Genomic DNA, 27,414 nt, shown 5'->3' with positions numbered 1-27,414 from the left:
CCATGCGCAACGGATTGTACCACCAGGTTTGGGGCGTCGGGGCGGAGGTGGAGCGAACCATTGGGGCGTTCGGGAGCCATGTTGGTGCAGCGGGAGGCGGCAGCAGCGTCGGGGATGCTGTGGTGGGGACGGCGAAAGCCGGGGCCGTATGCCAAAGGGGCTCTGGCCGCGGAGTAGATGGTGCCCAGAAGGAGGCAGCGGCGCGGAGCGACAGGCCGAGGGGCGGGGGGCCGGGGCGGCGGCAGGGGCCCGGGAGGGGGCCCGAGCGGCGGGGCGGGCCCATGGCCGGGACCAGGACGGGGGGTGGTGGAGGCCGTGCAAGGAGGACGGGGATGATGGCGAGGTGGCCGCTATGGCAGGGTCTCGGGGGGCCGTTGACCCCGGTACTCCTGTTCCTTCTCCTCCTCTCTTTGTTTCCCCTCAGCCAAGAGGAGCTGGGGGGTGGCGGAGACCAGGGCTGGGACCCGGGGGTAGCTCCTGCTATGGGACCAAGGACGCAGATCTGCGGCGGAGCCTTGGCTCTTTGTCCCGAGCCGCCTGGGGCTCAGGAGAATGGGAGGTCTGGCCTGGGAGTTAGGGAGCCTGTCTTCATGGGGCTCCGAGGGGGAAGGCAAAGCGCTTGGGGAGGCCGAGGGGCCCCTGAGCAGCGAGGACCAGGGCCCCTGTTGTGCTGGCGCCCAGAGGTCTCCTCTTGTGGACAGAGAGATAGTCATTCGCCAGAGGCTCTGTCCCCAGGGGGGCCTGGTCTAGGGAACAGCTTGCCCTTCCGTTTGGACCTCCTGGCCCAGCCCAGTGGTCCAAAGCCAGTGTCCTTCCAGCGTGACGCTAGGAGAAGCTCCCGCAAAAGAGTGGGAACCTTGCGTTGTTGCAGGGAATTGTGGGCGCTAGGGCGCAGGGGTCAGGGCGAGAGAGCCACAGCATCCCAAGCGGGCAGGGCATTCCTTCGGCAGGACTGTCTTCCCTGGGCTGTGGAATCTGGGCCCGGACTGGATTCAGCACCGCGTGCGGCGAGGACAGCTCCTACAGCGGGTTCAGCACCCCTCAAGTCTCGGACAGCTCCCGAGCCTGTTCCGCAGCGCATGCGCTCGGGTAGTGTCTTCCGCCGCCGCTTCCTTCCGCAGCGCCCGGGGCCGCGCCCCCCGGGACCGCCCGCGGGTCCTGAAACCTGGCGAATACCTTCAGCGAACAGGTCACGCCCCCGTCGCGCAGCAAACCGCCACCCGCAGTTTCCTCAGTACAACTACCAGACCCTGGTGCCCGAAAATGAGGCGGCAGGCACCGTGGTGCTGCGTGTGGTGGCGCAGGACCCGGATATCGGTGAGGCTGGGCGCCTAGTCTACTCGCTGGCGGCGCTCATGAACAGCCGCTCGCTGGAACTTTTCAACATTGACCCGCAGAGCGGCCTCATCCGCACAGCTGCCGCTCTGGACCGGGAGAGTATGGAGCGCCACTACCTGCGTGTGACAGCGCAGGATCACGGTTCACCACGCCTATCAGCCACTACCATGGTGGCCGTGACAGTAGCCGACCGCAATGACCACGCGCCGGTGTTTGAGCAGGCTCAGTACCGGGAAACACTTCGTGAGAATGTGGAAGAGGGTTACCCGATCCTGCAGTTGCGTGCCACAGACGGCGATGCGCCCCCCAATGCCAACCTGCGCTACCGCTTTGTGGGGCCGCCAGCTGCACGCACTGCTGCCACAGCAGCTTTTGAGATTGATTCGCGCTCTGGCCTCATCAGCACCAGCGGCCGCGTAGACCGTGAGCACATGGAAAGCTACGAACTGGTGGTAGAGGCCAGCGACCAGGGCCAGGAGCCCGGGCCACGCTCGTCCACCGTTCGTGTACATATAACAGTGCTTGATGAGAATGACAACGTGCCCCAATTCAGCGAGAAGCGCTATGTGGCTCAGGTACGCGAAGATGTGCGCCCCCATACGGTGGTGCTACGTGTCACAGCCACAGATAGGGATAAGGACGCCAATGGTTTGGTGCACTACAACATCATCAGTGGTAACAGCCGTGGCCACTTTGCTATTGACAGCCTCACTGGTGAGATACAGGTAGTGGCACCTTTGGACTTTGAAGCAGAGAGAGAGTATGCCTTGCGTATTCGGGCGCAAGATGCAGGCCGGCCACCCTTGTCCAACAACACAGGCCTGGTCAGCATTCAGGTGGTAGACATCAATGACCACACTCCTATCTTTGTCAGCACACCCTTCCAGGTCTCTGTCCTGGAAAATGCACCCCTCGGCCATTCAGTCATCCACATTCAGGCAGTGGATGCAGACCATGGGGAGAATGCCAGATTGGAGTATTCCCTAACTGGTGTGGCACCTGATACACCATTTGTAATAAACAGTGCCACTGGCTGGGTTTCTGTGAGTGGTCCCCTGGACCGTGAGTCTGTGGAGCATTACTTTTTTGGTGTGGAGGCTCGAGACCATGGCTCACCCCCGCTGTCTGCCTCAGCCAGTGTCACAGTGACTGTGCTAGATGTTAATGACAATCGGCCTGAGTTCACCATGAAAGAATACCACCTTCGGCTGAATGAGGATGCGGCTGTGGGCACCAGTGTGGTCAGTGTGACTGCTGTAGACCGTGATGCCAACAGTGCCATCAGTTACCAGATCACAGGTGGAAACACCCGGAATCGTTTTGCCATCAGCACCCAAGGGGGTGTGGGTCTAGTGACACTGGCTCTGCCACTGGATTACAAACAGGAACGCTATTTCAAACTGGTACTTACTGCATCTGACCGTGCCCTTCATGACCACTGCTATGTGCATATTAATATCACAGATGCCAATACTCACAGGCCTGTCTTTCAAAGTGCTCACTACTCGGTGAGTATGAATGAGGATCGGCCAGTGGGTAGCACTGTGGTGGTCATCAGTGCCTCTGATGATGATGTGGGTGAGAATGCGCGAATCACCTATCTTCTGGAGGACAACCTGCCCCAGTTCCGTATTGATGCAGATTCAGGGGCCATTACACTACAGGCTCCGTTGGACTATGAGGACCAGGTGACCTATACACTGGCCATTACTGCTCGGGACAATGGCATCCCACAGAAAGCAGATACCACTTATGTAGAGGTGATGGTTAATGACGTGAATGACAATGCACCACAGTTTGTGGCCTCCCACTATACAGGGTTGGTCTCTGAGGATGCTCCACCTTTCACAAGTGTCCTGCAGATCTCGGCCACTGACCGGGATGTTCATGCCAATGGCCGGGTCCAGTACACTTTCCAGAATGGGGAAGATGGGGATGGAGATTTTACCATTGAGCCCACTTCTGGCATTGTCCGGACTGTGAGGCGGCTGGACCGGGAAGCAGTACCAGTGTATGAGTTGACTGCCTATGCAGTGGACCGTGGTGTGCCCCCACTGAGGACTCCAGTCAGTATCCAGGTGACAGTGCAAGATGTGAATGACAATGCACCTGTTTTTCCAGCTGAGGAGTTTGAAGTGCGAGTGAAGGAGAACAGTATTGTGGGCTCAGTGGTGGCCCAGATCACTGCAATAGACCCTGATGAAGGGCCCAATGCCCATATAATGTACCAGATTGTAGAGGGGAACATCCCTGAGCTGTTCCAAATGGACATCTTTTCTGGAGAGTTGACAGCACTCATTGACTTGGACTATGAGGCTCGTCAGGAATATGTGATTGTGGTACAAGCCACATCTGCTCCTCTGGTCAGCCGGGCCACCGTTCATGTCCGCCTAGTTGACCAGAATGACAACAGTCCTGTGCTCAACAACTTCCAGATCCTCTTCAACAACTATGTATCAAACCGCTCAGACACCTTCCCCTCGGGCATCATTGGGCGTATCCCAGCTTATGATCCTGATGTCTCTGATCACCTCTTCTACTCTTTTGAGCGTGGCAATGAGCTGCAGCTGCTTGTGGTCAATCAAACCAGTGGGGAACTGCGACTCAGCCGAAAGCTAGATAACAACCGCCCACTGGTAGCCTCCATGTTGGTGACTGTCACAGGTGAGGGGCAGAGAACAGGCAAGTGACCCAGTGATCCTAGGCTGTCAAGGCCTCAGGAACTCCAAAGTCCCTCAAATCAAATAGTGATTTCCAAGTCTTCTAAGTTCCTGTGCCCCACAGATCTGCCATAGACCTCACAGGGACTCTGCTTAGGTTCTTGGATAGTATCCTAAGAACTCCCCAAATTCTAAGGTATCTAGTATATACCATAAAGATTGTAAACAACTGTCTGCTGCCCTAGGGACAGTTTTGTTATCCCTAAAGGGCATGGAAGGCCTCAGATAATGTTCTGGAGGTCCCAGGAAAAACCAGATTGCCAGTTAGTCCATACCATGCCCATGTTTAGATGAATGATTACTTTAGATCCAGACTGACCCTTACCCCATTTGTGCAGGAAAAAGAGACCAGTAGTTTAATGGTTCGGAATAACAGCTTACTATGGCAGTTTCAAGTAGAGAGTGGGCCCACATTGGCCTGGCTGTGGTCTAAGGCCCTGGTCTTGGGGAAATGTCCAGAGACCCACCCGCCTCTTTCCTGATTTCACTTCTCCAGGCTTTCACAAACCCCTCCTATTAGGAGGGGAGAACAAGTTGAAGAGGTTCTTGAAGTCCTACTTACTGGAAGCTGCAGAGGTTGGAAAATAGGCTTTAGCAGTGCTCATTCCTCAATTTTGGAGCTGGGAGTCCTGGCACTGTCAGAAAAAGCATAGCCTTCATTTACTCATAATTCACGCAACAACCAATCTATTGATCTCCTAACATGTACCAGGGTCTGGGAACAAGGTGAACAAGGCAGTTAAGCACCTTACCTTCATCTTTGGGGATATGCACTGAAACCAGGTCTAAGGTGGTGAGCAGTTTGCTAATTGAAGAATGTTGTAGTGGGTTTATGTTTGTAAGGGGAGGTATGGGAGTGTCAGGGTACTATATTCTCCTGGAGCTTGTTGACCCAGGATTCTGGGGAATTGCAATTAGTGTTCCCTTAGCCAGAGTCCCTTTCAGTTTGCTGATGAAAGGTACTGGGATCCCTGACTTGGAATTGTCCTTGTTTCTGGAGCATGTGTTTTTGCTGGTTCTGTCATGCTGGAGATGGGTGAGGGAGGAAGTTGGAAATGTGTAGTCAGTGACCTTGCCTTCTCTTTGTGTCATGAGTGGAGTAGGCTGCTGATGTTAACAGGAATAAGGAAGTGAGCACTTAGGGGCCTGATCCCCCACCCAGTACTAGGGATTGAACCCAGGATGCTCTACCACTGAGCTACATCCCCGGTTTTATTTTTATTTATTTATTTATTTGTTTTAGTACCAAAGATTGAACTCAGGGGCACTTGACTATTAAGCCACATCCCCAGCCCTATTTTGTAATTTATTTAGAGACAAGGTCTCACTGGGTTGCTTAGCTCCTTGCTTTTTGCTGAGGCTGGCTTTGAACTCTGATCCTGTCTCAGCCTCCAGAGCTGCTGGGATTACAGGTGTGCAACACCCTTCCCAGGTTTATTTTTATTTTGAGATAGGGTCTGGCTAAGTTTCCCAGGCTGTTCTTGAACTTGGGATCCTCCTGCCTCAGCCTTCCTAGTCCCTGGAATTACAGAGGTGCACCACCACACCCAGCAGTAGGGACCTTCTTGAGTCTGGTTGGAGTGACTTGCTAACCATGGGCTTGTTGACCCAGCCACCTTCTGTTTTGGGGCTGGGGAAGAAGCAGCAAATTGCTGATGCTATGATGCTGGGGGAGTTAGTGGTCACTAGTCCCAGACTCAACTTGTGTCCTGGTGGGTTCAGCCTGTTGACTCAGAGGTACTGGGGACTGGAGTCACTAGCCATAGCCCTCTTGTGTCCCAGGGAAAGGCAGATGCTAATCCCAGGCTGACCACTGTCCATACCCCTTTCTGCAGATGGCCTACACAGTGTGACAGCGCAGTGTGTGCTGCGGGTGGTCATCATCACGGAGGAACTGCTGGCTAACAGCCTGACTGTACGTCTGGAGAACATGTGGCAAGAGCGCTTTCTGTCACCGCTCCTGGGCCACTTCCTGGAAGGCGTGGCTGCAGTGCTCGCCACACCCACCGAGGACGTCTTCATCTTCAACATACAGAATGACACAGATGTCGGGGGCACGGTGCTTAATGTGAGCTTCTCTGCTCTAGCACCTCGTGGGGCGGGGGCGGGCGCTGCTGGGCCCTGGTTTAGCTCTGAGGAACTTCAAGAACAGCTGTACGTTCGTCGTGCTGCACTTGCTGCCCGCTCTCTGCTCGATGTCCTGCCCTTTGACGATAACGTGTGCCTGCGTGAGCCCTGTGAGAACTATATGAAATGTGTGTCGGTGCTCCGCTTTGACTCATCCGCGCCCTTCCTGGCTTCCACCTCTACGCTCTTCCGACCCATCCAGCCTATCGCCGGCCTGCGCTGCCGCTGCCCGCCTGGCTTCACTGGTGACTTCTGCGAGACTGAGCTGGACCTCTGCTACTCGAACCCATGCCGGAATGGCGGCGCCTGCGCGCAGCGAGAAGGCGGCTACACCTGCGTTTGCCGTCCACGCTTTACCGGTGAGTCCCACACAGGGCTGAAAGTTGGACCGAGCTGGGTGAACACTTGCAAAATTGGGGGTGGGACTATAGTACAAGTGCGGACTGGACATCACTTTTGAGGCAACGGGGTTAGTATGGGCTCAGTTACATTTAAAATCTTAGAGCCCAGCCTAAAGAAAGCCTAAGAACACAAGGAATAAAAGCCTCAGACTGGAAAAGCTGTGAAGGAGGCGTGGCCAAGGGCCAGGCGATAAGGGGCTGTGACCAGACCTGGGCGGGAAGAATGGGGCTAGGCTAGACTGAAAGAGGGCGAGCTCTCTGGCAGCTCGACCAATTAGAGGTCTTGGAACCCGCCTGGAGGCTCGGCTTTGGCTGGTGTGCTCCAGCATGGGCAGGGTATGGCCATGATGGCTTCTGAAAGTGTCTTGCTCCGCAGGAGAAGACTGCGAGCTGGACACCGAGGCCGGACGCTGCGTGCCCGGCATATGCCGCAACGGGGGCACCTGTACTGATGCGCCCACTGGCGGCTTCCGCTGCCAGTGTCCTGCGGGCGGCGCCTTTGAGGGCCCTCGCTGTGAGGTGGCTGCACGCTCGTTCCCGCCCAGTTCGTTCGTCATGTTCCGTGGCCTGCGGCAGCGCTTCCACCTCACGCTGTCCCTCTCGTAGGTGCCCGCCCCGTGTCTCTGTACGCCTCCATTCCGTCCTTACCTCCATGACCTTAAGATTCTTGATTGCCCCATCCTGAAGTCCCCACAGGACACCGCCCCCTCCCCTGAAGTTAGCTAGGGTGTCTCAGAGCATCAGTACCCTGGCCATCAGTATACTGGCGTGTCTTGTCTTCTCTTGCTCCAGCTTGGGCGGGTGACCTGCGAGCCTTCTCTCAAGGATGGTAGGTGTGAGGTCATTTTGGTTCCTAATGTCCCCACTCCACTCCACCCAGGTTTGCGACGGTGCAGCCCAGTGGGTTACTCTTCTATAATGGGCGCCTGAATGAGAAGCATGACTTTCTGGCCCTGGAGCTGGTGGCTGGCCAAGTGCGGCTCACATATTCCACTGGTGGGTGCTCCCTGGGAGATGTACATGACAGTGTGTGCATGGGATGGCTGGAAAATGCAGTCCACAACTCCCCTCAGGTTTGCTTCATTATAGCACTGTTCAACACACTGCAGTGCCAAACAGACAACAGTGAGGACCCAGCTCCATGTCCATTCCCTGTGGGAAGGTCCATCTCTCCAAGAAGTGTATGTTTCTCCCAATTCTTCAAGGCCACTCTGTTCTAACCAGTGTGGTCACCAGGAGATGTACTGATCTGATGCATCCAGGATGACTGTGGGAATGGGCTATATGAGCTGAGTGAGGGTAGAGCAACTCATCAGCTCCAGAGGACACTCCACCTGCGTATCCCCCACAGGTGAATCCAATACAGTGGTCAGCCCCACAATTCCAGGGGGCCTGAGTGATGGGCAGTGGCATACAGTGCATCTAAAATACTACAACAAGGTAGGCACCACCCCTGGCATGGTGTGTGTGTATGTGTGTGTGTGTGTGTGTGTGTGTTTGTGCGCGCGCGCACGCGTGCACGTGCATGGGGATTCTGAGTTCTGCTTCTCAGGGGTTACCCTTGGGCATAGTTGACTGGTGTGCCTGGATTTTTAGCCCCGGACAGATGCCCTAGGGGGTGCTCAGGGCCCCTCCAAGGACAAGGTTGCTGTGTTGAGTGTGGATGACTGCAATGTGGCTGTAGCTCTGCAGTTTGGTGCTGAAATTGGCAACTACTCATGTGCTGCTGCTGGTGTGCAAACAAGCTCCAAGAAGTGAGGCCCCCATCCCATGGTCCCCATATCCTCTGACTATAAAAGCCTACCCCAACCCTTCACATACCCCATTCCTCACCACAGCCTGCCAAACTTCCCAACCTTTCTTCAAACCACCAGATTTCCCTTTAAAGACCTTAGAAGCCTCCTCACCCTAGCCCCCAATCCTGTATTCTATCCCTGACTCCCTGCTCCCATGCACAAGTTCCCAAGTACCCAGTCCTCCAAAGCCTCTACTCTCCCATCCAAGTTTCTAATACCATACATCACCTACAGCTCCTTGATCTCTACCTAGCCTTCCAGGACTCTCAGCCTACTGATATCAACTCCCAAACCCACTTCTCCATCACTTGCCCCAGTCACCTGGATGCCTCACTCCTTTATCATGACCCTTGCTTGACTCTATCTCGCCCATCTTTCCCCACACCATCATGATCTCTCCTTTGTGCCCCCACAATTGGAGTAAGCTCCCAGTTCCCTCCCCAGACGGCCTTTTCCTCCCTGCTTTTTACCCTTTCCTCTGAGTCCTACCCCCTACTTCCTGTGGCCCTCAGGAGCAATCCTACTTTGGCCCCAGTTCCACCAATGACCCAGGCCCCTGACTCCCAGGTCCCTGGACCTGACGGGCCCTCTGCTCCTGGGGGGTGTCCCCAACCTCCCCGAGAACTTCCCCGTGTCCCACAAGGACTTCATTGGCTGTATGCGAGACCTGCATATTGATGGCCGCCGAGTGGACATGGCGGCCTTCGTTGCAAACAATGGCACCATGGCAGGTAGGCACAAAGCTCCCATTAGCTTCACTTGTGGCCCTGTCCCAATCATAAGAGGGTTCTGTAGGGCTGCATGGGGTGGCTCCATATCTGACCTCAACCCAGTCTCCTTTGATGGCAAGGCTGCTAGAGCCCAGCCTTTAGGGCCTTACTCCTACCCACCCCTCCCCCATCAGTGAACACAAAGCTGAGATCATGCTGTTTTTTGGCCTCTCTGCACCTAATTATTCTTTCTAGCACTCATGCCCTTACCCCATCTTTTTATATCTTCTATATGCCTTCCTCTTCCAGGCTGCCAGGCCAAGCTGCACTTTTGTGACTCAAGCCCTTGCAAGAATAGTGGCTTCTGCTCAGAGCGCTGGGGTGGCTTCAGTTGTGACTGCCCTGTGGGCTTTGGTGGCAAAGACTGTCGGCTCAGTGAGTAGGCTGCATAGGGCAGGAGGGGTCTGCAGGGTAAGGTCTGTTTCTAGAATAGGGGCTGTGACCCTGCTTCTCTTATCTCCTCAGCCATGGCCCATCCCTACCATTTCCATGGCAACAGCACACTGAGCTGGGATTTTGGAAGTGACATGGCTGTGACTGTGCCATGGTACCTGGGGCTAGCATTTCGGACATGGGCGATGCACGGGGTCCTGATGCAAGTACAGATTGGGCCACACAGCACGCTTCTCTGCCAGGTGTGTTTTTCCTTCTGATCCCTTCATACACCCTCAACCATCAATCTCTGATACTGCCAGTAACATTTCTATGGATTCAGGCTGATCATATAGCATACTTCTCTGCCAGGTTTCCTAACTGCATTAGACTCTGCTCTGGACCCTTGACTTTTCCCTACCACAATATTCTCTGCAGGTGCAGGGCATAAGCATAGTTTTTTCTTGTGCTAACTGCATCAATCCATGACCCCCTGGTCCTTTCATTTGCTCCCTGTCCATTACTGATCCATGTCAGCAACATGGTGTCCCCTGTGTGGCAGATATAGCCTGGACTTTACTCTTCTGACCTCTGATATTCTCATCTCATCTCATCTCCCAGTCATAACTCAGTTTGGGATTCTAACCTTGGGGCTATTTATCTCTATCCACAGCTAGATCGAGGGTTGCTATCTGTGACGGTAACCAGGGGTTCAGGCCGTGCTGCCTACCTCCTGCTAGACCAAGTGACTGTCAATGATGGCCGATGGCATGATGTGCGGCTGGAGTTACAGGAGGAGCCAGGTGGCCGGCGGGGCCACCACGTCTTCATGGTCTCACTGGACTTCAGCCTCTTCCGGGTCTGACCTCTAACCCCAGTGTAGTCTGTTTTCAGTTTTTCAATCAGATTTACCTTATTTGACTCCACCTCTAATCCAGGTCCTCTCTACTCCATCACTGCACCAAATCTAATGTTCTTCCCCCACTCTCCCTGCTCATAGCCTTGCTCTAAGCCCATCCCATCAGCTAGGTTGGTCCACTGTCAAGGCCCTCTTCATGTCAGGAAGGATACCCAGATATCTGGCCTAGTCTTAGGGGTACCTCTGTAGCCAATACTTTGCCTGATTCCTTCTGGTCTTAACCCCAATCCTTACTACTTCAGGTCAAAATCATGGAAGTTCTAGGTCTGCTCTGAGTTCAGGAGGGAGGGGCCTGTCCAAGCCCAGCTCTTGACTGCAACCATTCTATTATGCATCCTCCATGCCTCAGAAAGTTCTTTGTACTTGGAAGTAGCTCATTTCCACATTATTTCCCTATACAGAGAATATGGTCATGCAGAGTTAGAAAAAGACTAATACTGACTCTGGGGTATGGCAGGAGTCCACTTGTCACCCCCTTCCCTCAGTGCTGACCGTCTCCCTTCTTTAGGACACCATGGCAGTGGGGAGTGAGCTGCAGGGCCTGAAGGTAAAGCAACTCCACGTGGGAGGCCTGCCCCACAGCAGTAAGGAGGATGTTCCTCAGGGTCTGGTCGGCTGTATCCAGGTGGGGGTCAGCATGAGAACATGATATGGGGGCATTAGGGTTAGTGGTCAGCTATCAGGGGCTCCTATAATGGTCAGATATCAGGAGCTGAAAAATAGCATTCAAGTAGGAGTTGATTTTGGGGGATAAATGACCCAGAGCATTCAGAGATTAGTCAAGCCTTTCTGAAGTGTGGAAAGTAAGAGTCTAGATTAGATTATCAAGAATCATTAGTGATCTATATCAGAAATAGCACAATTTGGGGTCCAATGGGGGGCTAAGCTGGGGTTTGGGGGGGCTGGGATTTGGGGGGACCTGAGGGAGACTGTATCTCAGGGGTCATCAGACTGGGTGGCTGACTCTACAGGAGTTGATGCTGAGGTGCCTTGACATGAGTCTTATCCCTTGCTGGCTGTGTCCATAGGGGGTATGGCTTGGCTCTACACCCTTGGGGTCCCCAGCCCTGCTACCCCCCACCCACCGAGTGAATGTGGAGCCTGGCTGTGTCGTGACCAACGCCTGTGCATCTGGGCCCTGCCCACCCCACGCTGACTGCCGAGATCTCTGGCAGACTTTTTCCTGTACCTGCCAGCCAGGTGGGCCTTGAGAGGGTCATCTGGGAAGAAGCCAGGGGCTTATGGGAAAGACTGGGAGGCTGCAGGGCCTGGAGGAGGCAGGAATTGAGAGGGAGAAGTGCCTACTTCCTTCCAAGCTCTGTGACTAGTGTCCTGAGCTTCCTGACCCAATTTGCAGGTTACTATGGCCCAGGCTGTGTGGATGCCTGCCTCTTGAACCCTTGTCAGAACCAGGGTTCATGCCGGCACCTCCCAGGAGCCCCCCATGGCTATATCTGTGACTGTACAAGTGGCTATTTTGGTCACCACTGTGAACACAGGTGAGATTCTGGGGGCTAGATGATGGAAAGAGCTGGTGGGGATAGGGAGGGCCACTGAAGTATTATGGAAGCATTTCTCACCTCTTCTTATCCCCAGGATGGACCAGCAATGCCCACGGGGCTGGTGGGGGAGCCCAACATGTGGTCCCTGCAACTGTGATGTTCACAAGGGCTTTGACCCCAGCTGCAACAAGACAAATGGGCAGTGTCATTGCAAGGTTTGCCTGGCCCCTGACCCTGACCTTTTAAACCTCTAAGTATGATCTGTGATTCTTGTCCAGTTGGCTGACCTCAGTCACCTGACTTGGGCCCTAACCTCTTACCTGAATTCTGTGACCTAGTTATCAATTCTCCTCCTCATCCCATAACATCTTCCTTGTCTTCATTTGAGACCAATGTTCCTATTGTCTTTACCATTTGCCCTTAATTCTGCTTGCTCCCCAAGCCTTGACCTAAGACTCTTATCTTAAGCCCTGACTTCTGACTTCAGGCCCCTGACTCATCCTCAAACAGGAGTTCCACTATCGACCACGGGGCAGTGACTCATGCTTCCCTTGTGACTGCTACCCTGTTGGTTCCACTTCACGATCATGTGCACCCCACAGTGGACAGTGCCCCTGCCGCCCAGGAGCCCTTGGCCGCCAGTGCAACAGCTGTGATAGTCCTTTTGCTGAGGTGACAGCCAGCGGCTGCCGGGGTGAGCAAGCTCCACCCAGCTTCACCTGTAGAGGGTTGGTTCCAGCAAGTTGCCACTAAAAGATCAGTGGCATGCTTGGCTTCTGGGTAGGGGGGGCTCTGGGAAGCTTCTGAGGGAGACCAGACCAGTTTTACCCAGGAAGCCTCACACTTACCTCAAATACTTTGCTGACCTGTCACAGAATGTGACATGCCAGCTCTTAAGAAGTCCACAGGGGAGTGGGGGGTCTACAGTGGTGTGTAGTACAGGGGTAGTAGGTGTGGCTGTCACTTGCCTTAGACCCTGGCTACCTGGCTCAGAGCTTCTTCTTTCCCTAGTGCTCTATGATGCCTGCCCCAAGTCCCTGAGATCGGGTGTGTGGTGGCCCCAAACCAAGTTTGGTGTCTTGGCCACAGTGCCCTGTCCCCGGGGGGCCCTAGGTAAGTATGAGAAATAGGGGCATTGCTGATGGCAGGGGTGGGCCTATTCTCTGACTTTCAGAGCTACTTTTCCTGAGTGGGGTGACCTAGTACCTGTAAAAAGGTGGGATGGGTTGGGAGTCCTGTGGGCCCCTCGCTAACTCCTAAGGGCTCTGGGTCCTTTCCTACACCTTCATTAAGCCTCCATCTGTTTCTCTTGGCTTCTGGGCAGGATTGCGGGGTGCAGGTAAGGGGTACGTGTTTGCTCAGGTGCACTGCTTCCTCCCACTGCCTGAGCTTTTGCAGATCCTTCCTGCTGCTTAAAGTCCCTGCAGACCCCTCCCTGCTGCCTGAGGTCCCTAAAATCTATTTCTAACTGCCTAAAGTTCCTGGAAGCCTCTTTCTGCTGTTTGAAGATGCCTGAGGTCCTCAGAGACCCTTCCCTGTCACCTCAGAATCTTACAGATCCCTCCCCACTTCCTAAGACCCTTGCCAACCCTTCCCTAATTTTTAAGGAATTGTACTGGCCTTTCCTTATTTCCTGAGGTCCCTGTAGGCCTATCCATACTGACTGAGGTCACAAAATACCCCTTCCCTCTGACTGAGGACCCAGTAGCTCCTCCCTGCCACCTGAGAGTCCCTCAGAACCTCTCTGCTGCTTGAGGTCTCTGCAGTGGCTGGACAGAGATTGTCTGTGTATGCATGCTTATGTGTATGTGTGTGTCTTACTGTGCCTGTGCACGCGTCTATGACTCTCTTTTGGGAAAATGGGGTACTATATTTAAGTTAGGGTCCCTTTTGTTGGTGGCTATAATCTTGCCTAAGATCCAGGCTATGTCTTAGTCAACTACATCCCAACCCCACAGATAAGGGAGAGTAATGACAACAGTTAAAACTTGTATGAGAACCCCAACCCCATCTCACTTGTGTCACATTATAATCCTGGAAGACCTTGTTTGAATCAGTGTGTTTGCGTGTGTATGAGAGATCATCAAGTATTTGCACACTTGTCCTGGTCCACATGTCTATGTTTGTGCAGCTAAGCAATAGTGTATAAGTATGAACATTGGCCAGTGTGTGTCTGTCCTGCCTGGCCTGTGTGAGAATAATTGTGTTTGAGTGTGTGTGTGTGTGTGTGTGTGTGTGTGTGTGTGTCTGCAGCACCATCCTTGTGCTCTCCTTTATGTGCTTGGTGATAAGAATGTTCCACAGACCCCTCAGGAATTGACCAACAAGCAGCTGGGCTTGGGCTGCTACATCCAGGCATCTAGCCATAGAATCCTGTTACTCTGGCCTCTGTCTCAGGGTTCCCCCTGGGATAGAAGAGGGTCACCCTGTCAGTAAAGGTATCCAGGCCCTAGGCCTGACCAAGTATTGCCTGCCCCCAGGTGCTGCTGTGAGGCTATGTGATGAGGATCGGGGTTGGCTGGAGCCTGACCTCTTCAACTGTACCTCCCCTGCCTTTCGAGAGCTCAGTCTGCTGGTGAGACTGCCTAGACCTTCCCTGGCCCTGGGCCTGGATTCAACTTCCCCAGGCCTGTGGTGGGCACCAAATATCATGCCCTAATTGTTGACCTAAAAGGATTTTCCTGGTTATCCTTTAATCTGTCCCAGTCTTTCTCCCTATAAGACTTGAGAAAAGCCTACAGGATGACAGAACAACCATTCCCATCCTTGTCCTGGCAGCTGGATGGCCTAGAGCTGAACAAGACAGCACTGGATACTGTGGAGGCCAAGAAGCTGGCTCAACGGCTACGGGAGGTGACTGGCCACACTGACCGCTACTTTAGCCAAGATGTCCGAGTCACTGCCCGCCTGTTGGCCTATCTACTGGCCTTTGAGAGCCATCAGCAGGGCTTTGGGCTGACAGCCACACAAGATGCCCATTTCAATGAGGTAAGGCTATGCCCTATATTCACAGATCCCTGGTCCTATTTCCTAGCTCCATGTGCCCTGACTCCCTAGTCCTACAACCCTGGATTCCCAGTTCAGGTCCTTCCTGATCTTTGAAAAAGTGAAGGACCTGGGCATTCTCTTTTCCCTTATCTTCTCCAGTTCTGCCCCCTGGCCTCTTGGGGTCCCTCTGAGCACCTGGCCAGATCCCTCATTCCTGCCCTCTCCCTTGGCATATCCTCACCACCTGGCTGAGCTCAATTTTATTTCCATTCTCTCAGAATCTGCTGTGGACCGGCTCTGCACTGCTTGCTCCAGAGACAGGGAACTTGTGGGCAGCACTGGGGCAGCGGGCCCCTGAGGACTCCCCAGGCAGTGCAGGGCTAATGCAGCATCTGGAGGAATATGCAGCCACACTCGCAAGGAATATGGAACTCACGTACCTGAATCCTGTGGGACTGGTGACACCCAATATCAGTGCGTGGTGGGTGGGGCAGGACGGGGGCTGCAAAAGGCAGGGGCCTAGAGTTCTGAGGGGCTACGGATGATAATGCAAATAGTGGCAGGAGGCTGTGACAGGCTTTGTATGGACAGTCTCTACACTAGTGGCAAGGAAAATGTGACTTGTGGTACTTGGGTAGGTGAGAATGAGACTCTTGGTATGGGGAGGAGGTACTTGATGGGTGTCACTCTTCTTTCTCCTGACAGTGCTCAGCATTGACCGCCTGGAACATCCTAGTTCAACTCGGGGGGCCCGTCGCTACCCCCGCTACCACAGCAACCTTTTTCGGGGCCAAGATGCCTGGGATCCTCATACTCATGTGCTGCTGCCTTCCCAGACTCCACGGTCTTTCCCATCTGAAGGTGAGAACCTTTGGGTGATCCCTGACCAAGTCCTGTTTTCCTATTCTCTCAAGACAGACACCATGTTGCCCTCTTGTTCATTCTCCCCTTATCAGACCTTTCCTGCTTCAGATCTACTAAGTGTGACCTTCCAGGTTAACCCTCTACCCTACACCTTGCTACACTCTCACTTGCCAGATCCTCTCCTTCACCACAGATGATACTTCCCAGGCCTGGAATATTTCATTCATGGGTGCCTGTTCTCCGTACTCCCCGGTTCTGGATCTGCAAGAAAGAGATCCTTGTGCTTGATGCTGGGTTGGGTTCAATGTTGGATTTGTGGGTCTTATAGGTTAGAGGTCACTTGACAATGGTTCTTCCCTCTCTCCTGTCAGTTCTTCCCACAAGTAGCAACATGGAAAACTCTACTGCCTCAAGTGTGGTCCCTTCATCAGCCCCTCCAGAGCCTGAGCCCGAATCTGGGATCTCCATTGTCATCCTCCTCGTGTACCGCACCTTGGGGGGGCTACTCCCTGCCCAGTTCCAAGCTGAGCGCCGGGGTGCCAGGTACCATGAGTAGAACTATTCTCAGGCCCCTCACTCTTGAGTTTTCTGTGAGATTCTACCTAGTCTAGTACCTCCTTATTTGGTGGACAGATGCACAGGTTCACAGATATATAGAGATGTCCTTGTGCACGGCTCCAAGACTTATCCAATTTAGGTACCGTGTGAATTTTCTCTGGATTTGTGCAGAATAGAAGAGGTGAAGGCTGATGGACATGGAGCACAAATGGGTCAATCATACAAGAGGAGTATGTGAAACAGGTGCAGATAGGCCAACTAACTGAGACATAATGACTGAGGAATTGATGGTCTGATCGAGATGGGAGGGGGAAAGATTGGGTCAAACAGTTGTAGACCATCAAAAGCTGCTCAGATCCCAATCTGGGCAATGAATCTAAAGCCCCATGGCAGGCTGGCAGGGGCTAGAGGCATTCTTAGAAGCAGCATCTACTCTAGGGGCATCCTAAACCCTGGGTCAGCCATGACAGATGGTATGAAGATAGGGTGAGATAGCTGTTTAGAGCTTGAAAAGATCAGAAGTCAATAATGACCAAGCCCAAATGGGGTATCTCCTCAGGCTTCCCCAGAACCCTGTTATGAACTCCCCGGTGGTCAGCGTGGCTGTGTTCCATGGACGCAACTTCCTAAAGGGTGTTTTGGAGTCCCCCATTAGCCTTGAGTTCCGTCTCCTGCAGACAGCAAATCGGAGCAAGGCGATCTGCGTGCAATGGGACCCACCTGGCCCGTGAGGATCCCTGTTCTGGAAACCCTTGGTTCCCCTTTTAGCCTCTGAGAGGCCAACTGATAGTCCCAGCCTTCCCCTGAGCTCCCTACCCATGCTGCCTTGCAACTAGGTCCATGAGGAATGCTGCTCCCCAACTTCAGGAACCCTCAGCCCCTACACCAACTCTTACAAATTCTAGTAGTGGGCACTCCCTGTTGGGAAAGGTAGGTCTAACTGTCTTGTGGCTGCAGGATTGACCAGCATGGCACGTGGACAGCACGGGACTGTGAGCTGGTGCACAGGAATGGGTCCCACGCACGGTGTCGCTGCAGCCGGACGGGTACCTTTGGTGTTCTCATGGATGCCTCCCCCCGTGAGGTAGGGCTGTTTTCTGGGTTCTGAGGAAATGGGAGGTTGAAAGGGCAGGGAGGTCCTGCCCAACACCCAGTAACCATCCCTGTCTCCACAGCGGCTAGAAGGTGACTTGGAGCTTCTGGCTGTGTTCACCCATGTGGTTGTGGCAGTGTCTGTGGCTGCACTGGTATTGACTGCAGCTGTCCTGCTGAGCCTACGCAGTCTCAAGTCCAACGTGCGTGGGATCCATGCCAATGTAGCAGCTGCCCTGGGGGTGGCAGAGCTTCTCTTCCTGCTGGGGATTCACAGGACCCATAACCAGGTGCAGGGTCAGGGCCAGGGAACCTGTGTCCTGATGACCCCACCTGACCTGGGAAGGCCTGGGGCCAAAGTTTAGAAGCTGAGATCAGGGATGCTCAGGTTGGGGTCAGAGTTTGGGACAATATGCTGGGGTAAGATGCTATGGTTTAAGAGTCAGAGATGGGAAGCAGATGCCTGCAGTAGGGTCAGAGGTAGGGCAAGGCAGGAGATGTGCTGATGTCTCCTTCTCTACCTTCAGCTGGTGTGCACTGCGGTTGCCATCCTCCTACACTACTTCTTCCTCAGCACCTTTGCATGGCTCCTGGTAGAGGGCCTGCACCTCTACCGCATGCAGGTTGAGCCCCGCAATGTGGACCGCGGTGCAATGCGCTTCTACCACACCCTGGGCTGGGGTGTCCCTGCTGTGCTGCTGGGTGAGGCCCTGCCCACTTGTCTATTCAGGGATGTGACCCCAAAATCTTCACTTATCACATGTTCCAACCCTGACCATATCCCTAGTCCTAATCATGACCCCTAACCCCAGCCCCCCAATGCCATCTACTCAAGGAAGAACCTGTTCATCCTTACTCCCAGCTTTTCCCCACACACGAGGGGTTTTCAGTCATTCTCTAGTTCTAGAAGACACCCTTTTGGTCCTTCCCCTTCTCTTTCCAAGGCCTTGCTGTTGGCCTGGATCCTGAGGGCTACGGGAACCCTGACTTCTGTTGGATCTCTATCCATGAACCCCTCATCTGGAGTTTTGCTGGCCCTGTTATCCTTGTCATTGTGGTGAGTGCCCAGCAGTTGGTGCCATCATGTGCTTCCCTCCCAGGACAAAGGGAGAGGGCTTGCAGAAAATGTGGAATCTGCAGAGGTGGCAGTCCATAGGCTTCCTGGGTTTTCTTTACCTCTGTTGTCTGGTCACAGAGTGACCATTCCCCATTTAGCTGGCATGGAGATGGAGGGACTGAGGTCAGAGACTTGGCCACTCTCTCTGATTCTTTCTGCATCTGTCTCTGTCTCCATCTCTCAGTATCTCTCTGGTTCCCTATGTCTAACTTTTCCTGTGATTGTAAGCTCCACTGTCTTTGTTCCGGATCTATCTTTGTGTGTGTGTGCGTGTATATGAATTTCTCATTGGTTCTGCCCTTATGTATAGTCTTGGTCTCTCTATGTCCCTGTCTCAAACTATCTCTTCTCTTTCTCTTTGCCCTACCCGGACCCCACATGTTCACCATGGGTCCAGATGAATGGGACCATGTTTCTCCTTGCTGCCCGCACATCCTGCTCCACAGGACAGAGGGAAACCAAGAAGACCTCTGTGCTGTGAGTTGACTGGGGTAAAAAGGGGGTTCACAGATGGAAGACCCATTATGGATAAGATATGGAGCCCCCAGAACATCCTTGGTATAGGTTGGGCTCTAAATTCTGGATAAAGTCATGCCTTCCCTAGCTTGTGGTCCCTCTCTGGTCCCACATGTGCTTCCATTCTACCATCTCCTTGTTCCCTGGCTCTTCACAGTTTCTGTCACCCAGAGCCTGAGTGACTCACTTTTTCCCCTGCCCCATGTGTTACCCGAACTCTTCCATTTTCCCCATGTCTTTTCATGGCTCCCTGAGTACTTTCCTGGTTCTTTGTGTGACTTCCCATTTCCCCTAGTGTTCTTCTGAGACTTCCATTTTCCTGTAAAGTTCCTTTTCTTCTAGTGTGACCCCTTTGTGTCCTCCTATGTCCTCTCATGTCCTCACAGCAGGACCCTTCGCAGCTCTTTTCTGCTCCTCCTGCTGGTCAGTGCCTCCTGGCTCTTTGGCCTCCTGGCAGTCAACCACAGCATCCTGGCCTTCCACTACCTCCATGCTGGACTCTGTGGCCTCCAGGTACCTTTCACACCCTTCCTCTATCCCAGAACCAGAGGGGGCTTCAGCAGGCTGGGCCCAGCCCAGGCAAGGCATTGCCCCCAGTCCTGGAGTTCACTCTGAGTGGGTAACAATCATTGCCAGGCTGGGTGCTTACTCCAGACCAGACACTGGCCCTAACTGCTAGCCCCAGGCCTGGAGCTGACTCTCAACTAGAAATTGTCAGGCTGTGTGCTGGACCTTCACTAACACTGTGTTCCTGGCCCCTTGCTGACTGACTCCAGTTACTCCTGTTGCTCAGATCCTGCTGACTTTTCTAAGCCCTCCTTGGACTTTTCACTGGCTCATGCTAACCTGCAATAACTGACTCCCCTTTTGCTGAGCCACAGGGACATCTGGTGGCCCTCCTCTGATCTTATCTGACTTTTTTGATCTCTTAGGAGGCACCTACCCACCTAACCCTGGTTCTTCCAACCCACTCCTAACCCACTCCTTTCTTAGTGACTTTTGCTGACCCCACCCTGATCCTTGCTCACCTCCAGGGCCTGGCAGTGCTGCTGCTCTTTTGTGTCCTGAATGCAGATGCTCGGGCTGCCTGGACACCAGCCTGTCTGAGTAGGAAGGCAGCATCAGAGGAGACAAGGCCAGCACCTGGGACGGTGAGGGGCTTCCAAGGCTGGGGAGTCAGGATGGGGACCCTGGAGGTCCTTCAGGGCTGGCTCACACCCCTGTCCTGCCCACCATCCTTAGGGGCCTGGGGCCTACAATAACACGGCCCTCTTTGAAGAGAGTGGCCTCATCCGCATCACTCTTGGTGCTTCCACCGTCTCCTCAGTGAGCAGTGCCCGCTCTGGCCGGACCCAGGACCAGGACAGCCAGCGGGGCCGCGGCTACCTCAGGTGAGTGGCCACATGAGGTTTAGACCAGTCCCCCTTCACCAGGGGGTTGGCAATACCAGATCCTAAGGTGGGTGACCTTACCTATCTCAGCCACCTGGGGGCCTGTTGCTGCCGCTGCCCCAGATGTTTCCTGCTACACGCCCAGGGACACCTTCAACCATTCTACTCTCAGCTGGCCATGTCCTTGAAGATATTGCAGCTCCCAAAGCACCTCATCACATCTGTCCTTGATTGGGGGGGTCTCCTGTATTTCTAGGGACAATGTTCTGGTTCGACATGGCTCAGCTGCTGACCACACTAACCACAGCCTCCAGGCTCATGCTGGCCCCACTGACCTGGACGTGGCCATGTTCCATCGAGATGCTGGTGGAGTTGGAGCCCTGGATCAGGAAGGAAGGAGGGAGGGAGAGGGTCTCTTCCTGATCCTCCTACTGTCCCAAACTGAGAGCAGTGGCTGACTGGGATGGGATGAGCTCCCCCCAGGTCACTGTCTTAGGAGGCACCCACCCACCTAACCCTGGTTCTTCCAACCCACTCCTAACCCAGCTCATACCTGATAGTTATAGCCCCTCTGTTCCTATCCCTTTCCCAAGTTCTGCCTGGGGCCCTCCTCCCCAACTTCCTTGCTGAATCCACCTCTAGACCCTTATCTCCAGGCCTTTTCCTTATCCCCAAGTCCTTTGCTTCCCAAAGCTACTGCTACACATTCCTCCTTCTGGTCTTCCCAACTCTAGGTGCAGACTCTGACTCTGACAGTGACCTGTCTTTGGAGGAGGAAAGGAGTCTGTCTATCCCATCTTCAGAAAGCGAGGACAATGGTCGGACACGAGGGCGTTTCCAGCGTCCGCTCAGACGGGCAGCCCAGAGTGAGAGGCTCCTCACCCACCCTAAAGGTGATGGGAACACTCTGATCCCATGAATGACTGAGGGATACCCCATGTTCCACTTAGATGCAATTCAGGGACCCTGTCATCTCCTCAGGATGCCTGAATCTGATACATTAGGACCCTCTGGGGTCTTCATGGGAACCCCATATACCATCCCCATCCAGTTTTCCAGCAGTATCTGGATGACACAGGAACAGCCTAAGCAATAGAGTGATGAAGTCGGGGATGTTATAGAATGGCATGTCCCTCCAGACTCTGTCCCTGTGGGTTGGGACCCAACCTGGTCTTCCTGGTCTCCCTTCTGTTCCTACCTCTACTCAATGAGAACAGCCAGGATTTCCAAAAGTTATTAGAGTCAGGAATCACTGAATGTCATTGAGTCTGGGTCACAGAAGTCCTCAGTCACTGGGATCAAACTAGAGGCTTCTGTAACCTGCCCTGGCTCCACAGACGTGGATGGCAATGACCTCCTGTCCTACTGGCCAGCCCTGGGGGAATGCGAGGCAGCCCCCTGTGCTCTGCAGACATGGGGCTCTGAAAGGCGCCTGGGGCTGGACACCAGCAAAGATACAGCCAACAACAACCATCCAGATCTGGCCCTGACCAGCGGGGACGAAACATCCCTGGGCCAAGCCCAGCGCCAGAGGAAAGGTATGGTCTCTGACCTTTGGCCTGCATTATATGAACCCTAGAGGCTACTCTTGCCCTCATGCAATCAATTTCAGGTTCCTATTCTCAAACTGAGCTCCTCTTATTCTGATCTGGGAGGTTTCTGTTTCTCTCCTCTGCTTCATGGTCCCCATGCACCTATATTAACCCAGGCAATTCCTTCCTCCCATGCCCTGGCCTACATCCAGAGGCCAGTGCTGCCCCAACCCAAGGGATTCCTCTCCCTTCCCCATTCCCACATCTGCGATCCTAGGGGAAGCTGTTTCCCAGATCCCAGAGCCTGTCTGATCTGGAAGATTTCTGTCTCCTTACTTTGCTTTACAGGAACCCCCAGAGGTTGTTCCTATACAAAACAAAATATTTCTGTCTTCAATCTTGCATTACAGGGACCCTGGGGACTGCTTCTACCCCAGCCCTGGGGACTTCCTCTTTGACCTAGTCCTATATTTCCAGAACCTGGTAGCTGCTGCTCTTTTGACATCAGTAGGAAAGTTTGGCTGCCTTCACCTGAGCCAGAGTATTAATACTTCTCCACTCTGGCCCTTTCTTTCTTTCAAGAGAGAGAGAATTTTTTTAATATTTATTTTTAAGTTTTCAGCGGACACAACATGTTTGTTTGTTGTGGTGCTGAGGATCGAACCCGGGCCCCACTGCTTGAGCCATATCTCCAGCCCACTCTGGCCCTTTCTTGCTGCCTCTTTGAGACACCCAGAGTTGCCTCTGCTCCTCCCCAGGGGATTGATTTCTAGTCCCAACTCTGACAGGGATCCCAGCAGCTACCCCATCCACTCCACCCCCACACCCCGCCCCCCATTTTGTTTCTCCTACAGGCATCCTGAAGAACCCATTGCAATACCCACTGGTACCACAGACCCGAGGTGCTCCTGAGCTGTCCTGGTGCCGTGCAGCCACCTTGGGTCACCGTGCTGTGCCAGCTGCCTCTTATGGTCGCATCTATGCTGGTGGGGGCACAGGCAGCCTTTCACAGCCAGCCAGTCGCTACTCTTCTCGAGAACAACTGGATCTGCTCCTACGGCGGCAGCTGAGCCGTGAGAGACTAGAGGAAGCCCCTGTCCCTGTTCTACATCCCCTGAGCCGGCCAGGTTCCCAGGAACACCTGGATGCTGCATTAGGCCGCTTAGAGCCCAGAGCTCGGGGCAGCACCCTGCCACGGAGGCAGCCACCCCGAGACTACCCTGGAGCCACAGCTGGTCGCTTTGGGTCACGGGATGCACTGGACTTAGGAGCACCCCGAGAATGGCTGAGCACACTGCCCCCACCCCGTCTCACCCGGGACCTTGACCCACAGCACCCTACTCTGCCCCTGTCTCCCCAGCGACAACTCTCAAAGGACCCCCTCTTGCCATCTCGGCCCCTGGACTCTCTGTCCAGGAGCTCGAACTCTCGGGAGCAGCTGGACCAAGTGCCTAGTAGGCACTCCTCACGAGAGGCCCTTGGACCACCCCCTCAGCTGCTCAGAGCTAGGGAGGAGCCAACCAGTGGCCCGAGCCATGGCCCCTCCACAGAGCAGCTAGACATTCTCTCCTCCATCCTCGCCTCTTTCAACTCTTCAGCTCTTTCCTCTGTGCAGTCCTCAAGCACGCCCTCTGGCCCTCACACCACTGCCACCCCTTCTGCCACAGCCTCTGTACTTGGTCCTTCCACACCTCGCTCTGCCACTTCCCACAGCATCTCAGAGTTGTCGCCGGACTCAGAGTAAGCATGGCCTAGCCAACTACTCATACCCTTATTAGCTTAGCCTCCTCCCCTAGGTTCCACTACAGAATGGGGTGGGGTTTGACAGACAGGTGTGGGCTACCCCAGGCTCAGCACAGCCAGGAGGTCAGAGGCTGCGTACAGAGGTCTGGCATTGAAAGGGAATGTGACTAGCAGGGACTCACCAGTTGTATGATTGGGACCAGCTTTCCTTCCCTGCACCTCCCAGACTAAGGAAGAGATAGTTGCCCTCCAAAGGACTGGATCTAATAGAGGGGGCAAGGCAGGAGTCAAAGCCTAGAAAATAACCCCATATTTTCAAAGAGCAGGGAGGAGTGAAGGAGTGTTTGCTTGGGAAGGTTTGTCTAAGGGGTCATATCCTGGGATACCAGATATGTCAGGATGAAGAGCTAACTTTGAGGATAAACTATATTCAGTCAATTTTAAGGTTCCTCCTGCCTGTGGGCACTATGGGGTGAGGCTCAGAGGCTTGAGCTGGGATCTGGTACATCTCAGGAGCCTGTAGGGCATCTGTGGGGAAGAGGATGGCAGACATGCCCAGAAGTAGCTGGATATAGAAGAGCCTGAGAAGTATTGGTGGGGTGAGGAGAAACCAGGAGTTGCTGGTTTTGTAAGCCAGTGGGAGAGTTGCATTTCAGGGAGTATAGCTAGGTAAAGCTCTGGAGGAGTGGGGAGTCTGTAGGCTGAGAGATGGATCTGAGGGGAAGGGGTCTTTGGGGATGGGACAGGGGACCAACAGAACTGTGCAGGACCCAGCATTTGGGGGAAGACAAAGGAAAAAGGGAGAGGCAGGGGGGTTGGAGGGCCCAGGGTTCTAGAGGGATACTAAAGGGTGAGGATGAAAGGGAGCAGACTTACCACCTGGGTCCCCCTACAGTGTGGCCTTGGGCTTTGGCTGAGTAAGAGGAGGGCTGGGAAACTGAGTAGGGGCTTAGGCTCTAGAATCATACAGGTGTGAGTTTGAGTTCTCTTATCTTACTAGCTGTGTGACCTTGTGCAGGGTACAAGCCTCTGTGAGCCTCAGTTTCCTCATCTGTAGAAAGGTGCATAGTATCAAACTCTTTGAGATGTGAAGATTTGTGAGATATTACGTGCCAAGTGCTTAACATAATGTCTGTACATGTCAGGTGCTTGCTAAGTGTTAAGAGAAAAGACTGAGGTAGTCAGGAAGCCTTGCCGATGAGTTAAGGTGTTCAGAATGGGTGGGGGACTCAGAACTCCAAAGTGAACATGAAGGGCTGAACACTGAGAGGCAACAGTAATGGGGGAGGTGGAGCAGGCCAGATATGGTAGGGAAGCTAGGAGGCACCTGACTTAGGATCCTCTCAGCAGTTAACTTTGATGTCCATGTTCAACTCTACAGGGTTCCCAGAAGTGAGGGTCACTCCTGAAGGATGACGTGCATATGAGGAACAACTGAGGGCAACAGGAGAAAATCCAGGAGTAGGGGGGCTGATCCTAAGGCAGCATCCTGTGAGCCTCCCCCCCAGCTCCCTCTATGGCAGCGTGGAGGTTCCATGCACATCAGTGAGCATGGGTGTGACAAGTGCAAGGCAGGTGGGGACTGAAGGGAAGACTTTTATACATTTTATACCTTTGTAACCAGAGAGATATGCTTATGTTATTTTTCAGCTTTTCTGTCTCCCCCGAGGGGTCTGAGACTGGACTGGTAAAGGGAAGGGAACAGAGGAAGAGAGATGCAGAGTTTGGCCCCATTTGGGTCCATAGTAAACCATATGTTCTTTTCTCATATCTTACTGGGGTAGACTTGTCCAACATGTGGACAGATGCCCTCCTGACCCCACCCCACTCCACCCCCCTGTTTGATCTGAGGATTGTCAGTGCCCAAAGTGCAGAACTGATCTTATTTTCTCTTAAATGCCCCACCGACCAAACTTCTGGGGTTGGGGGTTGGTCTTGGAAACAGGGGTCCTCTGATTCTCTCATGGGGGCTTGCTCATGCCACCCCTCCCCGTGGATGTGTGTGTTTATTACATGGAGTCCCTGCCACTTACTGCCTTATGACCTAGGACTGATGCTGTGGGCACTGGTGGAGCAGCAGATGTCATGTTTACAGAGCAAGGCTTCCCTTTCTCCCTTGGGGAGGGGCCCAGGCTTCTACTCAGACATTCCAGTATTGGGTGGGTAGAGGGGTCACTGACCTGCCCCTGCCCCTGCCTGAGCAAAAGTTGTCTGTGGTGCCATTTGATTCCCCCACACTGCCCTCTGAGGGGTGGGTGGGAGAGTGAACAAAGGGAGCAGATATGAGGGAATTCAAGACCCAGAATGTAGGTGCCACTGCCTCCCATGTTTACAGGATCCTCCCTGGCCCTAGGCACCGGGCTGCTGAAGTGACTCAGTTCCACCCTTCCTTTATTCCCTTTTAAAGGGAAAAATGACTGTTAGGACCCTGTTCACAAAACTTTTACTTTTGTTACTTTGTCTGATGTTCAGAACTAGAGACTTTAAAATTTTGTTACTTTGTTTACAGGTGAGGTTTTTAAAAACTTTTTTCATTTACAACTTAAAATTTTGAACTTTAACACTTTGTTTACAGTTGAGAATTTTTTCCCCCTTTGTTTACAAGTGAAAGGTAGGAAAAGTGGGAGAGGGGCTTAAGAGGACCCACCTGTGAAGATCCTGGGCCTGGTCATCTTGTGGGGTTTTCTAACTCCTAGCTCTCCCAGGCCAAAGGTCCATCCTGAGCCCCCAGTTTGACAGCAGACCCAGAAGGTCTGAGAGTAGGCATCCTTTTACCACTATTAACAGTGGTTGTATAGGGTTGGGTCTGTGCAGACACCTCCCCATACCCAACTCCCATGCATGCTCTTGGAGGCAGTTTCCAAGGAGATTAAAAATTCTACTTCACTGACTAGTTTCAAATCCCACCAGCCAGGACCCCAGCTCTTCTTACCCAAAATGACCCCAGCCCTCAAAGGGCTGAGTGGCATGCTGTGGGTGAGAGGGTATCCTTGCTATGTCCTAGGTTCTGTAGATACCCCTCTCTGGGGTCTCCCGACTCCAGCCCAGCGGCCCTCTTTCCTGTCTGTGTAAATTGTTCCGTGAAGCCGAGCTCTGTTTTGGGAATAAACTTCTATATAAAACAGTTGTTGCCTCTTTCTGTTGGAGGTGGTGGTGGTAGGATGGTGGCTGTGAATGATTCAGTTCAGACTGAGTTTGAATATCTAGGGGTATTTTTGGGTTTTTTGCTCACTTTATAGGAGATTTGGACCAGATTCCCATCTCTTTCTCTTTGAAATCTGGCCCTTCACCTGTGATTGGGGCTAGAGATGGACCACAAGTGCTGGGAGTAGGGTGCCAAGGAAATCTCTTCCCTGGTCAAGCATGAGGACCTACTTAGTGTTCAGGGCCTGCAGCCCTGGCTAAGTACTTTTTTTTTTTTTTTTTTTGGTATTGGGAATTGAACCCAATGGTGCTTAACCACTGAGCCACATCCCCAGCCCTTTAAAAACATATTTTAGTAGAGACAGGGTCTCCCTGAATTGCTAAGTGCCCTGCTAAATTGCTAAGACTGGCTCCCCCACCTTTTTTTGGTACAGGGGATTGAACTCAGGGGCACTCAACCACTGAGCCACCTCCCCAGCCCTATTTTGTATTTTATTTAGAGACAGGAGTTGCTTAGTACCTTG

The 27,414-nt window shown here is 53.5% G+C and overlaps 1 protein-coding gene across 7 annotated transcripts; it reads left to right on the top strand.

Moving 5' to 3' along the window:
- Positions 1-284: 284 nt before the first annotated feature.
- Positions 285-26,870, top strand: Celsr3 (cadherin EGF LAG seven-pass G-type receptor 3). 7 transcript variants are annotated; one of them, XM_021727428.3, is made up of 36 exons: positions 289-4,002; positions 5,894-6,544; positions 6,963-7,188; positions 7,467-7,582; positions 7,938-8,026; positions 8,183-8,340; positions 8,950-9,113; positions 9,402-9,527; positions 9,618-9,787; positions 10,198-10,383; positions 10,952-11,068; positions 11,472-11,643; positions 11,801-11,942; positions 12,040-12,160; positions 12,456-12,639; positions 12,957-13,058; positions 13,270-13,284; positions 14,426-14,520; positions 14,724-14,933; positions 15,212-15,407; positions 15,639-15,794; positions 16,169-16,340; positions 16,915-17,082; positions 17,313-17,439; positions 17,531-17,737; positions 17,975-18,149; positions 18,392-18,504; positions 18,962-19,041; positions 19,470-19,593; positions 20,115-20,231; positions 20,323-20,471; positions 20,728-20,837; positions 21,206-21,364; positions 21,809-22,009; positions 22,858-23,743; positions 25,128-26,870. In XM_021727428.3, the coding sequence occupies exons 1-36, from the start codon at positions 333-335 to the stop codon at positions 25,153-25,155; spliced, it is 9,882 nt and encodes a 3,293-aa protein (XP_021583103.3). In that variant the 5' UTR covers positions 289-332; the 3' UTR covers positions 25,156-26,870. The 7 variants fall into 7 exon arrangements, 6 of the variants coding, with proteins under 6 accessions (XP_040125601.2, XP_077899280.1, XP_021583103.3 ...); XM_021727427.3 differs by having other exon boundaries at positions 19,467-19,593; XM_078043154.1 differs by lacking the exon at positions 16,915-17,082 and having other exon boundaries at positions 288-4,002; positions 19,467-19,593.
- Positions 26,871-27,414: the final 544 nt, after the last annotated feature.

The sequence above is a fragment of the Ictidomys tridecemlineatus genome, chromosome 3 (genome assembly GCF_052094955.1).
Source record: "Ictidomys tridecemlineatus isolate mIctTri1 chromosome 3, mIctTri1.hap1, whole genome shotgun sequence".
NCBI lineage: Eukaryota > Metazoa > Chordata > Mammalia > Rodentia > Sciuridae > Ictidomys > Ictidomys tridecemlineatus.
The sequence above is the reverse complement of the archived record's forward strand: the minus strand, read 5'-3'. Positions and strand labels throughout refer to the sequence as shown.

What these genes read in the sequence shown, in the direction of transcription:
- Celsr3 (XM_021727427.3), top strand. Translation starts at nt 333, where the DNA reads ATGATGGCGAGGTGGCCGCTATGGCAGGGTCTCGGGGGGCCGTTGACC. An exon ending in TGGCAAAGACTGTCGGCTCA is followed by an intron (nt 9,528 to 9,617) that starts GTGAGTAGGCTG and finishes TTATCTCCTCAG; the next exon opens with CCATGGCCCATCCCTACCAT. An exon ending in TGGACTTCAGCCTCTTCCGG is followed by an intron (nt 10,384 to 10,951) that starts GTCTGACCTCTA and finishes TCCCTTCTTTAG; the next exon opens with GACACCATGGCAGTGGGGAG.